General features: G+C 41.6%; 1 protein-coding gene across 4 annotated transcripts in view; it reads right to left on the bottom strand.

Moving 5' to 3' along the window:
* LOC109867273 (SLIT-ROBO Rho GTPase-activating protein 1) overlaps positions 1 to 15,953 on the bottom strand; it is a 148,119-nt gene that overhangs the window by 93,556 nt on the left and 38,610 nt on the right. For all 4 annotated transcript variants that reach the window (XM_031801749.1, XM_031801745.1, XM_031801747.1 and 1 more), the window contains exon 2: positions 10,008 to 10,203. In XM_031801749.1, coding sequence (XP_031657609.1) covers positions 10,008 to 10,203 — 196 coding nt within the window. The remainder of the gene's footprint in view (positions 1 to 10,007; positions 10,204 to 15,953) is intronic.

Below are 15,953 nucleotides of genomic sequence, written 5' to 3'. Positions count from 1 at the left end.
TGACTGCCAAACGCAAGGCCATTTTTCATAAAAGGAATAATCAAATTTAGCTAAAAGCATAAGTGACGCATGGGGAAACATGTACAGAACATGGCATTGGCAGGGAAGTTACCAGGAAGAAAAACAGTTATTGCAATAGAAGACTTATGGCAGAGTTGCTGGACAGCATCACACCCACACAAGACTGAAGTTACTGTAAATCTTTTAGCTTCAGTGGAGTGGCGTGCTTTCATTTATTCTCTGTTCCTGCATGTGTGTGCGCAAGTGTGTGTTTTTTTAGCCTAGTATGTATGAGAGGGCGAGGGCTACCAGAAAGTGAGTGTTTGTGTGAAGTGTGTGTTTGTGCATGCACATGTGGGTCTATTGTGTGTGTGTGTGTGTACACTTGAGTATGTGATTGGTCGGTCTCTACTGTAATGAGCTTGGTCATGGGACATCAACTGTGACCACGGGTTAGATAATTAGATAACTCGGCCTTTTAATATACCCATCCGCTAGTGGAGGGGCTCTGCTGAGAGAGGGGTGCACTACAGCGCGTGTCCGTACGGCCGTCTACTTTTGACCATTCATATGGGCCCCTAGTCAACAGTAGTGCACTATGTAGGGATTGGGAATAGGGTGCAATTTGGGATGCAGCCTAAAAGAGACAGCTGATGAGTCACCACACAGCCTTCTTTCATCACACGCTTTGTTGCACATAATGGCTGTAATGAACAACTGGCAGGAACTTACAATTACAGTCCCCGAAATGTCAGAACGAATGGAGGAAAGGCTTTGGGACCTAAAAGGGTCCTTATTCCAAATGTGCAACTAGTGTAGATGAAAACACTAAGGGAGCCATTGAATGAACAGTAGCTGTTGTAATAAATCAATGGCCTAATAGTGGGGTTGTGTGCTGGCTATTGAGACATACTGCTGGACCAAGTGTCAGGCCATTGAGTTAGGCGCGTGTGTGTGTGTGTGTGTGTGTGTGTGTGTGTGTGTGTGTGTGTGTGTGTGTGTGTGTGTGTGTGTGTGTGTGTGTGTGTGTGTGTGTGTGTGTGTGTCTTTTAGGGCTGTCCCTGACAACATCAAAAAATATCTTGGGTCGACCGAGTCTTGTTCTGTTCTTTCATCCAATCAATTGGTCAAAATGTTTCCGTATATAGACAGATTACGTTATTCAAACAAATACAGTTTAACTACATATGCACTGAGCTTGTCTGATGCTTTACGCGCACTTTGATTAGATAACAAAAGACACACACATGAATCAATATGGTCACAGTGTGAGACTGGCGAACGTGGTCTCGCTCTCCTCCCTACGGCAGTGAAAATGCACCACAGCACAAGAAGTGTTTATTGGGATGTCCATGAGGAAGCTGCATCATCATTACAGTCATTTAGTTTCTTGTTCGCTTCTGACTGAAAAGTTCTGTTACCGAAATCCCTAATTTGTTTTTGAAAAAAACATTCCCTTTTCTCTCAACCCTTACTCTCTTTACGTGAAACATCGCATGCATGTGACAAATAGGGCCTGACCTATAGCCTATCATAATCACATCAATACATCGGTTATAACAAAGTATGAACACCATGACACGTGACAGCGAAATGGATGCGGAGGACATGAAAAAGAAGCTCGAAATGGGTGAATGTTTACTGGTTGCTCAGGAGGGAAAGGAGAAGTCAGATCTGTGGAAGACATTTGACTTAGTTGTGGAAACTACTGGAGATCCAGAAAAAAAGGGCATAGGAGCAAGCATTGAGTGAGTATTGTGTGTGCCAAACAGTTTCCGTTATATGTATATTTATGGGGATCTTTTGGAACAGTGTAAATGACACTAAATAACTGTACCAGAGAGCCTGTTCTAACAAAAAAAAGATACATAAAGCCTTTATTAAAGCATACTAAAAACAGTTGCAAGCATTCTTGAATTGCAGTTTATTTATTGTTTAGGATAATTATTCAAAGCTCCCATTGTTATTTAATTGAAAACTAAAATGCTTGATTGCATTTCAAAAGCATTAATGTCCTGTATGCTGTGTGATGGAATTAACAAATTAATGATTGATTGACTGATACGGTAGCCTATTGAAATATAGTCCTAAGTAAGTTACTGTATTAATACTAAACAGTATGCGCTCTCAGGCGTACAGCTCGATGGTGGTTATACAAGGCTACTATACATAGACTACTAATGATAACGACATTACTTAATACTATATTGATTATCATAATAATAAAATTCAAAACAGTTGAATCTGTGAAATTGCTTTACCTGACATTTTGACATTGCATGAGGCTTGGTGCTCACGGAATCAGTTGGCTATTAAACAAACACTCAAACAGGCAACAGAAGCAAGATCTATCATATTTCTGTCGTTATACAGTGCTTTCAGAAAATATTCAGACCACATTTTGTAACGTTACAGCCTTATTCTAAAATGTATTAAATCCCTTTACCACCCTCAAATCTACACACAATACCCCATAATGAAAAAGCAAAACAGGTTTTCAGAATTTATTAACAAATGTAAACTGAAACATCACATTTACATACGTATTCAGACCCTTTGCTCAGTACTTTGTTGAAGCACCTTTAGCAGTGATTACAGAATCGATTCTTCTTGGGTATGACACGACAAGCTTGGCACACCTGTATTTGGAGAGTTTCTCCCATTCTTCTCTGCAGATCCTCTCAAGCTCTGTCAGGTAGGATGGGGAGCATTGCTGCACAGCTATTTTCAGGTCTCTCCAGAGAGGTTAGATCGGGTTCAAGTCCGGGCTCTGGCTGGGCCACTCCAGCATACTCAGAGACTTGTCCCGAAGCCACTCCTGCGTTGTCATGGCTGTGTGCTTAGGGTAGTTGTCCTGTTGGAAGGTGAACCTTCACCCCAGGTCTGAGGACCTGAACACTCTGGAGCAGGTCTTCATCAAGGGTCTCTCTGTACTTTGCTCCGTTCAGCTTTGCCTTGATCCTGATTAGTCTACCAGTTCCTGCTGCTGAAAAACATCCCCACAGCATAATGCTGCCACCACCATGCTTCACCGTAGGGATGGTGCAGGGTTTCCTCCAGACGTGACACTTTGCAAAGAGTTCAATCTTGGTTTCATCAGACCAGAGAATGTTGTTTCTCATGGACAGAGTCATTAGGTGCCTTTTGGCAAACTCCAAGTGGGCTGTCATGTGCCTTTTACTGAGGAGTGGCTTCCGTCTGGCCACTCAACCATAAAGGCTTGATTGGTGGAGTGCTGCATAGATGTTTGTCCTTCTGGAAGGTTCTCTCATCTCCACAGAGGAACTCTGTCAGAGTGACCATTGGGTTCTTGGTCACCTCCCTGACCAAGGCTCTTCTCCCCCGATTGCTCAGTTTGGCCAGGCAGCCAGCTCAAGGAAGAGTCTTGGTAGTTCCAAACTTCTTCCATTTAAGAATGGTGGCGGCCACTGTGTTCTTGGGGACCTTCAATGCTGCAGACATTTGGTACACTTCCTCAGATCTGTGCCTCGTCACAATGCTGTCTCGGCGCTCCACAAACAATTCCTTCGACCTCATGGATTGGATTTTGCTCGGATACGCACTGTCAACTTTGGGACCTTATATAGACAGGTGTGTGCCTTTCCAAATCATGTGCAATCAGTTGAATTTACCACAGATGGACTCCAATCAAGTTGTAGAAACATTAAGGATGATCAATGGAAACAGGATGCAACGGAGCTCAATTTCAAATCTCATAGCAAAGGGTTAGAATACTTCTGTAAATAAGGTATCTTTATTTTTAATCAGTTTGCTAGTATTTCAAAAAACATGTTTACGCTTTGTCATTATGGGTAGATTGCTGAGGATTTGTTATTTAATCCATTTCAGAATAAGGCTGTAACATAACATATGGAACAAGTCAAGGGGTCTGAATACTTTCCGAAGGCACTGTATATGGATGATTTCTAAAACCAGGCACATTTAACAGTTAGGCTATTGTAGGGCTGGGCGGTATAGACCGGTATTAAAATACCGGTATACCGTATTTTACGATACACCGGTATTAAAATACCGTCACATAATATAACCATACACAATGGATTAGTTCACTGAGACAGGCGCGAATCAGACAGGTGTCTGGTCGACTAAAGAAATCTTGGTTGACCAACAGCCTATCAACCAAACAATCGTCCAGTCGACTAAATGCGATCAGCGCTAGTGTGCTTAAGTGTGAGGGCTGCCAGTGTGTGTGTGGAGGTGACGAGGGCCATGGCAGCACAGTGACCTCTGGGACTCTGCCAACTACCCTACATAATGGCAGGTAACTCTCTCAATGTCATTATTTCTACACAATGCAGGAATTCGGTTAAACCACAGAGGGCGACACAGGTAGAAAGGGGGAGAGTAAACAACTGTCCTCGGAAGAAATAAGAAGGAGAACGAGGGAGAAAGTCTGCGTGAGAGGAATCTCATTAACTGTTTGTGCTTACGCGTGTGGGCGTGCTTAGGTGCATGCATGACTACATGTGCATGTGTTTGCAGGAGAAAGTAACTGTCCTGACAGCTCCAACTCCATTGAAAAGCCATTATAACCATATAAAACTGTCACTTCTTACAGTAGCGACAAGTAAGGATAATTAATCCCACTATGCAGTGTCTTTACACAGCAGCATAGGCCTTATCTGAAATAGCAAAGTCCTTTACGATAAGACTTTTTCATTAATAAGCCGCCTCACTAGCTTTAATGGAAGTTTCGCTCTGGGTGGATTGCAAACTGTTATAGTTAGTAGGCTAATTAATTGCCTGGTGAGTGAGGCTATAATGTCAGCTGATACAGTAAACAGTTGGCCCTCTGTCGCTTAGTGGGTTGAGCATGGTGCTTCCAACACAAGTATTGTGGGTTTGATTCAGCTCAGATTCAGCTCAGATTCAGGCCACCCATAAGAAATATGTATGCACGCATGATTGTAAGTCGATTTGGAAAGAAATGTTTGCTAAATGGTTTATTATATTATGATATTACATAATGTTATACATATTATATTTACAAAAGGTATGGAATGACAGCTACTATCTGAAATTGGGAGTGTTTAGTGTATATTTGGATCATTTCACCACGAATGAAAGGTCATTTAAATCCTATGAGACACAAAAAGGGAGGTCTCTTTGACCGATTCGCTTTGTTTGATGGGGGAAAGAAATGTTGTCTATTCAAGTCGCTCCCTCTCAGGGGTGGCCTTGGCTATATAAATAATTCAATTATACCCCTCTCCATTCCATCCCTCTGACATTCCCTAAACAAACAGTACTGCATAATGTGTGTGTGTTTAATGTGTTCATTTTGCAAACAGCAATGGTACTGTCATCGACTGACTGACTGTCACTCCCTAGGACAGGGCTCTGGCCACTCTGCTGTGGGGCCTGATGTTGCTCTCTCCCACTGCATTCTGGGAGGAAAAGAGAGAAGTGGGTAAAAGAGCTGCTGACCCAGCTGGGGCTTATAGGGTGTCATGGTGTCTGTCTGCTCTGGAGGGGAGCAATGATGAGAGAGTACTGTCCACACAGGAAAACAGTCAGTTTGGGTTTTTTCCCCCCTCATCAATCTACACACACACACACACACACACACACACACACACACACACAAACAAAGCAAAGATTTTGGCAAATATATCACGTTTATAGTATCTATAAGCTGGAAGTAGAAGCCTAATAGTGGTTGTCCATTAGTTTACACCAATTAGGGGAGGGGTGGTAGGGTTAGGGGAAAATAATAAAGGACAGTATATAACAAATAAACTAGATATAAATAATATATGGGGGATTGGAAGTGACGCAGACAAATATATTGATAGAAGCTACAATCTATCTGCAATATTAAAGCTGATCTACCCCCTATAGAATATGTAGTGCCTTCGGAAAGTAATCAGACCCCTTGAATTTTCCCCAAAAAATGTACGTCACAGCCTTATTCTAAAATAGATGAAACCCCCCCCAGCAATCTACACACAATACCCCATAATGACAAAGCAAAAACATATTTTTTGTGTGCAAATTCATTCAAAAACAAAAAACCGAAATATCACATTTACATAAGTATTCAGACCCTTTACTCAGTACTTTGTTGGCAGCAATTACAGCCTCGAGACTTATTGGGTATCAAGCTACAAGCTTGGCACACCTGTATTTGGGGAGTTTCTCCCATTCTTCTCTGCAGATCCTCTCAAGCTCTGTCAGGCTGGTTGGGGAGCATCGCTGTACAGCTATTTTCAGGTCTCTCCAGAGATTTTTGATCGGGTACAAGTCTGAGCTCTGGATGGGCCATCTTTCCCTCGATCCTGACTAGTATCCCAGTCACTGCCGCTGAAAAACATCCCCACAGCATGCTGCTGCCACCACCATGCCTCACCGTAGGGATGGTATTGGCCAGGTGATGAGCGGTGCCTGGTTTCCTCCAAACGTGACACTTGGTATTAACCAGTTGGATTTAGGGGGCGCTATTTAAATTTTTGGATGAAAAACGTTCCCGTTTTAAACAAGATATTTTGTCACGAAAAGATGCTCGACTATGCATATCATTTGTGGGATTTGTGGGAACTCCTTCAAGACTGTTGGAAAAGCATTCCTCATGAAGCTGGTTGAGAGAATGCCAAGAGTGTGCAAAGTTATCAAGGCAAAGGGTGACTACTTTGAAGAATATAAAATATATTTTGATTTGTTTAACACTTTTTTTGGTTACTACATGATTTCATATGTGTCATTTCATAGTTGGAGGTCTTCACTATTATTCTATAATGTAGAAAATAGTTCAAATAAAGAAAAGCCCTTGAATGAGTAGGTGTCCAAACCTTTGACTGGTACTGTATATCATAAAATATATTAACTACATTTTCCACCAGTCCATAGCTATCTCAGCATCCATAGTTAACCCAGCAGTGCTGCAGTTCTTGATACAAACCGATGCGCCTGGCACCTACTACCATACCCAGTTCAAAGGCACTTAAATCTTTTGTCTTTCCCATTCACGCTCTGAATGGCACACATACACAATCCATGGCTTAATTGTCTCAAGGCTCAAAAATCTTTAACGGGTCTCCTCCCCTTCATCTACACTGATTGAAATGGATGTAACAAGTGACATCAATAAGGGATCATAGCTTTCACCTGGATTTACCTGGTCAGTCTAGGTCATGCACTGAGTGTACAATGTTTTGTACAATCAGTGCACGGCTGCTGCAGAGAGACGAGAGTGCATGAGAAAATGAGTTTTGATCAGTCAGGGATATTAAAAGTGCTGAAAACATGTTGGCTCACCATTTAAAAGGAAGATGGAAAACAAACTATAGGATGAAAAATACTGGTGTTTTTGCGCAGGTACAGCCAACTAGCGCTAGCTATCGCAATCAAGCTAAAATAACATCCCTACAGCCTACCGCTGCTGCAGAGCTGTACCCTAACAAGATCGCTTCTGGGCCAACTGAGGTGCTGTAGCAATAATCCCATAGGTAGCACAAATTGTGTACTTCCTTACAAACAGTCACTTTATCTCACTCCTGAAAGCGACCCGATAGAGTAGAAAAACATGGCTGACGAGACATTCCTTGTCCTGGACACTGAAATGTACCATATCCCCTCTGACTCTCTTTCTCCAAATGGAGGAAACCGATGCCAGACATCAGGGCTAGTACAAAGCATCCTACTTTACCTGACAAAGACTTGACTTCTCCAACTTCTCTGGTGATTTTTATTATTTGACCAACTTAAACTGAATGAACATAACTTGGCTTCCTGTCAAATGTGGAACAACTTCATAAGAAATCTGTGACAATGCTCAACTCAGTTAGCAGCAGTTAGCAGCCTAACTGCACGCAGCTTGTCAGTATTCACTGCTCTCCAGTGCGGAAATGCCAGCTAATTAGCCAGTGATTTAAAGAGCACATTTTAAAGCTAATCCATTTTATTACACACAGAGCCAGCCCAAGCTAGGCTGAGGCACTGCACTAACGTTAGGCCATGAAGCTCAGAGTCAGACGTAAGTACACTTTTTCAACCTCACACAAGTCGTTCCAAAGGAAACATCCTAGAGAATGTGGAAAATACATAAGCTGTTCTGTATTAACCTTGTTTATACAATCACAAAAAATAAATAGGCCACGTCTTAAAACCCGGCAGCAGGGCATTCACTGTTAGTCAAACGTCTGGCATTTACAGAGCACCAAAATATGCCGCTCGACAAATGTTTACCCTACAAATGAACAGACTGGACTCTATATCACACGATGAAATCCACAGCTAGCGATCCATGCCATCAGATTCTCCTCAGTCTTCCAGTCCTGCACACACAGCTGGTAGAGCCATTGTGGTTTTCAGGCGCAGTAGACTCAGTAGAGGCCTATTTGAGGACACCGAGTAGGGCAAAAAGACGTTTTATTTTTTGGTCCCCGCCGCAAGTTCAAACAATATGCTAATGTTTCCTTTTCCATAAGCAGTATTCTCCAGCGTAATGAGACCCCAAGTACAGCATTGCTCGACTGTGTCAACATTCCAATACGGCTCATCAATGGCATCATGCTAGAGTCAAACGGTGCTTTACCACACAGACAGGGGGTAAAGAAACAAGCCATGGGAAAGAGATTGAGGGTTAGGTCTTCAGTGTGATCATACTTCAATTAATTTGGGGCGAGATTAACACATTTTCATCTTTTGTCATTTCAGGTCTTGTCTCATTTGTGGTTAGACTACATCAGACCGAGACCAACTCACTATAGACATAGTTAGCTTATTCTCCACAAGAATGATTATAGAACTAGGGTTCCTCTCACCATTCCATTTATTCTCTATTATGGATCTGGTCACCATTGGAGAGCGTGAGCAGTCATGATATGATCATCTGATATCCATTATTTAACTCAGAAAATCTATTCCCATTCTGGGAGGTATCAGTTCGTTCATTGGAGTTTCTCCACTTACATAATTCACATGGTGCTGGAAATACCATCTACACATTGACAGAGGGTGACAGTTTGTGAATTGTGATGTAAGATGGGGGAAAGTATTTGAAATATATGGCTACCCATGCTAACCATCAGAAGTACCAATGAACAAAAGGGACATTATGCAGAATGGGCTAAAGGGGGAAATAGAGGATATGGATATTTATTGCTGGAGCTCCTGGTGTAACAGCCTGCCTTCATAGGATATTGCTTTTCAATAATTATTGTTCATTTATTCATATTGGGAACACATACATTTGAACATTTATGAAAAAAATGGGAAATAAAACCACCCGTCTAAATCGATTTCAGTCGCCTAATGGAGAAAATTAGTAGAATGACATGACAATTAAATGTCTTATGCAGTTTGATAATGAGAAACGAATAGGAAAAGGAATCATTGAGCGCTGCTGGTGGGTGGGTGTGTGTGACCAGACTGATTATAATAAAAAAAAACATTTATTGATTTGCCGGGTCAACATTGTAATCAAAGTTGAATGTATTTTCCAGATTGATAGTCATGAACATATAATCAAATATGACACTGATTCTGGTTGCCTACTGCAACAGGTATTCATGAACACTGAACCTGAGAGAGGCATATTTCAGACAGCGACAGTTCCATCCAGTGACTTAACTTGTACAGAAGAAAGACATAAACTGAGACAAAGACATAAAAGTCTCAGACCTAGACCCAGGCAGACAGCCCCTAAGTCAGGGATAGAGATCGACATAGACCCAGGCAGACCGCCCCTAAGTCAGGGATAGAGATCGACATAGACCCAGGAAGACCGCCCCTAAGTCAGGGATAGAGATCGACATAGACCCAGTCAGACCGCCCCTAAGTCAGGGATAGACATCGACATAGGGGCGGTCTGCCTGGGTCTAAGTCAGGGATAGAGATCGACACAGACCCAGGCAGACAGCCCCTAAGTCAGGGATAGAGATCGACCTAGACCCAGGCAGACAGCCCCTAAGTCAGGGAATCGAGATCGACACAGACCCAGGAAAAGAGAAAAAACACATACAAGACCTATATACACTTGTACCCACTTGTACTGCTGGTGGTCCTTGGTGCTCCGAGTCTTAGCCATGAACCTCTCTGCCAGTTTCTCCAGGTTCCTGGAGTACTCCATCTCAATCTCTGACTTCTTCCTGAAGAAGTCCTGCAGGTCCTGGAGGAGCTGCACCCTCATCTCTGTCTGCTGGTCCAGGCATTTCTGCTGCTCCACCAGCTGGGCACGGATCTCTGAGGACACAGACAGACACAACCAAGTCAGATGGATGTCGAGAACCACACACACAAAAGTCAGAGGTTTGTAGATCTCTTAGAACCACACAGAACAGACAGGTGAGAAATATGTCAATCTTAGTAGTCAACACCAGCCAATATTCCAATGGAAAACAATGCCTTCAGAAAGTACTCATACCCCTTGACTTATTCCACATGTTGTTGTGTTACAGCCTAAGTATATTTTTTCCATCTCACCCATCTACACACAATACCCCATAATGACAAAGTGACATGTTTTTAAAAAGTGTATAAAATATAAAATACAGAAATATCTCATTTTACGCAAGTATTTACACCCTCGAGTCAGGACTTTGTAGAGGCACCTTTGGCAGCGATTATAGCTGTGAATCTTTCTGGCTAAATCTCTAAGAGCTTTCCACACCTGGATTGTTCAACATTAGCCCATAAATATTTTCTAAATTATTCAAGCTCTGTCAAATTGGCTGTTGGTTATTGCTTGACAATTTTCATGTCTTGTCATAGATTTTCAAGTAGATTTAAGTCAAAATTGTAACTCAGCCACTCAGGAACATTCATTGTCTTCTTGGTAAGCAACTCAAGTGTAGATTTGATCTTGTGTTTCAGGTTATTGTTCTGCTGAAATGTGTATACATCTCCCAGTGTCTAGTGAAAAGCTAGATTTTGCTTGTGCTTAGCTCCATTCCTGTTTTATCCTGAAAAACTCCCCAGTCCTTAACAATTACAAGCATTCCTATAACATGATGCAGCCACTACTGTGCTTGAAAATATGGAGAGTGATACTCAATAACGTGTTGTATTGGATTTGCCCCAAACATAACACTTTGTAATCAGGACAAAAAGTGAATTGCTTTGCCCCATTTTTGCAGTATTACTTTAATACCTGTTGCAAACAGGATGCATGTTTTGGAATATATTTTTTATTCTGTCCAGGCTTTGTTCTTTTCACACTGTCAATTAAGTTAGTATTGTGGAGTAACTACAATGTTGTTGATCCATCCTCAGTTCTCATATCACAGCCATTAAACTCTGTAACTGTTATAAAGTCACCATTGGCCTCATGGTGAAATCCTTGAGCGGTTTCCTTCCTTTCAGGCAACGGAGTTAGGAAGGGCGCCTGTATCTTTGTACTGACTGGGTGTAATTAACTTAAATTATGCTCAAAGGGATATTAAATGTCTGCTTTTGTATTTTTACCCATCTGCAAATAGGTGCCCTCTTTGGAGGCATTGGAACACCTCCCTTGTTGAATCTGTGTTTGAAATTCACTGCTCGACTGAGGGACATTACAGATAATTGTATGTGTGGGATACAGGTATAAAGGTAGCCATTACAAAAATCATGGAAAACACTTGTATTGAACACAGTGAGTCCATGCAACTTACAGTATGTGACTTGTAAAGCACATTTTTACCCCTGAACTTACAGTTGAAGTCGGAAGTTTACATACACTTAGGTTGGAGTCATTAAAACTTGTTTTTCAACCACTCCACAAAATTCTTGTGAACAATGTATACTTTTGGCAAGTCGTTAGGACATCTACTTCGTGCATGACAAATAATTTTTCCAACAATTGTTTACAGACAGATTATTTCACTTATACTTATTCACTGTATCACAATTCCAGTGGGTCAGAAGTTTACATACACTAAGTTGACTGTGCCTTTATACTGCTGGGAAAACTCCTGAAAATGATGTCATGGCTTTAGAAACTTCTAATAGGCTAATTGACATCATTTGAGTCAATTGGAGGTGTACCTGTGGCTATATTTCAAGGCCTATCTTCAAACTCAGTGCCTCTTTGCTTGACATCATGGGAAAATCAAAAGAAAAGACCTCAAAAAACAAATTGTAGACCTTCACAAGTCTGGTTCATCCTTGGGAGCAATTTCCAAATGCCTGAAGGTACCATGTTCATTTGTACAAACAATAGTACGCAAGTATAAACACCATAGGACCAAGCAGCCATCATACCGCTCAGTAAGGAGACGCGTTGTCTCCTAGAGATGAACGTACTTTGGTGCGAAAAGTGCAAATCAATCCCAGAACAGCAGCAAAGGATCTTGTGAAGATGCTGGAGGAAACAGGTACAAAAGTATCTATATCCACAGTAAAACGAGTCCTATATCGACATAACCTGAAAGGTCGCTCAGCAAGGAAGAAGCCACTACTCCAAAACCACCATAAAAAAGCCAGACTACGGTTTGCAACTGCACAGGAGGACAAAGATCATACTTTTTGGGGAAATGTCCTCTGGTCTGATGAAACTGAGGAAAAAGGGGGAGACTTGCAAGCCGAAGAACACCATCCCAACCGTGAAGCACGGGGGTGGCAGCATCATGCTGTGGGGGTGCATTTCTGCAGGGGGGACTGGTGCACTTCACAAAATAGATAATTTCCCATCCTCATGAAACTATGTGGATATATTGAAGCAACATCTCAAGACATCAGTCAAGAAGCTTGGTTCCTAAAATGCAAATTAATTACTTCAAAATCATACAATGTGATTTTCTGGATTTTTGTTTTAGATTCCGTCTCTCACAGTTGAAGTGTACCCATGATAAAAAGTACAGACCTCTACATGCTTTGTAAGTAGGAAAACCTGCAAAATCGACAGTATCAAATACTTGTTCTCCCCACTATGTAAACATCCAACTTCAACTGTATTTTAGCTTGCCTTAACAAAGGGGTTAAATACTTATTTACTCAAGACATTTCAGCTTTTCATTGATTTCTAAACATAATTCCACTTTGACATTATGGGGTATTGTGTGTTGGTGGGTGACCAGAAAATCTCAATCTCGATTTTAAATTCAGGCTGAAACAACGACTGTGGAAAAAGTCAAGGGGTGTGAATACTTTCTGAAGGAGGAAAAGGTGAATGATCACGTTGAAGCACAAATAGGATCTCCAGGTGCTTTGGAAGTGAGGGTTGGAAGTGCTGGTCTATGGTGGTTCATTAAAGCTGCTGAACGCCACTCTAGGATGAATGAGCCCTGTAACTAATCAATAACCCAGAGACGGAGCATTGAGATGCTGCCTTGACACACTGCCAGGCAAAGCCAGAGTCTTCACAAATGGTACCGGTGACTGCACACTAGTGAGGCTAAACTCATAACCCACAGGCCCTGCGGTTATATCTGCGGGGCGGGCGGGTTTAGGGCCACAAAATATTGTGTGAATGAAGGGCGTGTGGGAGGCGGGTGGGTTGAATAAAGAGAAAACAATGCATTAAAAATCCATAAATGTATAATTATTGTGCAATTCATATCTACAGGCTACATTGATGTTTTTCTTTCGTAAGCCTAAGCTTTAGGGCCCAACTGTAAGCGTGCCAAATATGCGCCAATTGCCAAATGATTTTGGGAACTTGGCCAGAAAAAGTTAACGTCGATCCGCTGAGGCAAAAAGGACAGTGTTGGAGTTAAATTCAAGAAGAGAAAAGCTGCGAAATGGGAGAGTTGAAAATAAAGAAAAGGTAGGGCCAGAACAGTAATGTTTGGGGAAAATTTGGTGAGGTGGTAAAAGAGGACGATAGCAGTGTTATAGAATGATGTTTGTGAGGCGCTATACAAATTGGACAGTAACAAGACTTCAAATATGGCACATCAAGGGAACTGAAGTCTACTGTTCAAATGGGTTGAATGGAATAGTAACAGAAATCTGGAAACTGACTGTAGGTCTATAACCTCTCACATAGCCGAATATAATATTATCTCCTGCAGAATTAAGCAGTTCTTGCAGTAAAAAGATATACCAAATGTACATTTTCACTCGGGAACAGTAGTAGATAATGAATACGCGGTTTGGGACTGTCTGTAAAGGTGCCATCTTTATCAGCATAATAAAAGCGGATAGAATTCAACCACATTCGAGATGAAAGACAAAACAAATTAACGATGTCAGCTAGATTGAAGCATTCATCTGATCAATGTATGACAGATTTTCTTGTGAGCAAGGTTTATTTAGTCTTCTAGGGCAACAAGTAATGACAAGAGAAGCTGCATGCACCCAGTTATAGATAAGTTGAAAAACAAATAGCCTATCAAAATGTTGGAAATCATCAGCAGAAACATAGGCCAATCTAAATTAGGCTTCCAGCGCATTTTCTATATTTCTGGGTTAGGGTCAGTTACGGGCCTCATTTTCGCATATAGTTGGACAGTTGCGGATGGGTTATTAGCAATTGTGGTTGAACAAACAGCTGACCACACTACTAGGTAATGCGCTAGAGATGCGCTGCCATCAAACTGACATGTCAAATCAAATTTCATTGGCCACATACACATGGTTAGCAGATGATATTGCGAGTGTAGAGAAATGCTTGTGCTTCTTGTTCCAACAGTGCAGCAATATCAACAAGTAATCTAACAATTCCACAACAACTACCTAATACACACAACTCTAAAGGGATACGAATATGTACATATACATATATGGATCAGCAAGGACCGAACGGCTTAGGCCAGATGCAATAGATAATCTGTTACGGATAAAAGGCTGTGCGATGACATAGTGCACATAACAAAAAAAATGCGGTTAAATTCCCATGTACCGCATAAAAAATCTAATGTGTTTCCATCGCATTTAACTCCTCTGATGGTTTTGTCACAACACTGCACAACAACAAAACATGTTGTTATATATTGATTGTGCCCACTCTGGTCTTGGAAAATGCGCTCTAGCCAATAGCTGTCAGGTATGGTGTGGGTATAGCCTCCAAAATGAGATCATTATGGACAAAAGAGTGAGATTTTCCAAACGGTCCCAAGGATCCCCCAAAGAGTACTCTTCCATTTGGCATCCATCAATAACTGGCCAATACCAGTGATTGAGTCAAATCATTGATTAACTGCTGACTCAATTAAACAAGGCTCTGAGAGCTGCTCGTTGTGTGTTCCAAAATGCAATGGTGGAATTAGCCAAGAGCTTGGCTTCATTCATCAGCGTAAATGCCTTCCCAATCTTGATAAATTAATGATTTAAGTGGGGTCTATTAGAAATCCTTGATGAGGTATTTTCATTCCCAAGGTTTCAGGAGAGGCTCTTTCATCCTGGCACATTCAAATGGGGGCAGGCGGGACAGGAAAGGAGGGGGATAAACTAGGGAGGGGGTTGAGGGCTTTTGCTTAGTCTGATTTGTTAAGGGAAGAAACCGCAGAGATAAGCATTCAGTATCTGAGTGGCCAGAGAGAAACCAGCCATAAGCCGGAAGAACCCTATGGCTACAGGGCAGCAAAGACACCCTTCACCCCTGTATGGGTAACCAAGCCATAGCCTCTTTATTCTAAACTTCAACTTTAAATTGACATTTTTAGATTGTAGGTCCAGTGCAGGTAAGGTAGGCCTATAAGGAAGCTGGATTTGTGCCATCATGGTGTGCTTCCAAGGGCTGGTGGTCAATGTTTGTAAGTCACAAGATCAACCAGGTTCTTCAGCAACATAGAGAGCTGAAGGAGAAAGGATATTTCTAGAGGCTACCATAGCTTTGGGGGTTTTATATGAATGAGAAACCCAGAATTTCAAGTGTGTATAATTCCTAACTTTAAACAGTGGATGAGGATTTGGAATTAAAGCAAGGCAAGCATGAAATGAATGCAAAAGAGCTGAGTGGATCATTTAACACAATTCTATTCATGACTGAACATGGCATCTCCTTAAATCATCCATAGTGCATGTCAAACATTGACTAGTGGCACTACACCGTGTTGAAGCATTATGAATGA

Source organism: Oncorhynchus kisutch, linkage group LG22, assembly GCF_002021735.2.
Source record: "Oncorhynchus kisutch isolate 150728-3 linkage group LG22, Okis_V2, whole genome shotgun sequence".
In the NCBI taxonomy this organism is placed as follows: domain Eukaryota; kingdom Metazoa; phylum Chordata; class Actinopteri; order Salmoniformes; family Salmonidae; genus Oncorhynchus; species Oncorhynchus kisutch.
The sequence above is the reverse complement of the archived record's forward strand: the minus strand, read 5'-3'. Positions and strand labels throughout refer to the sequence as shown.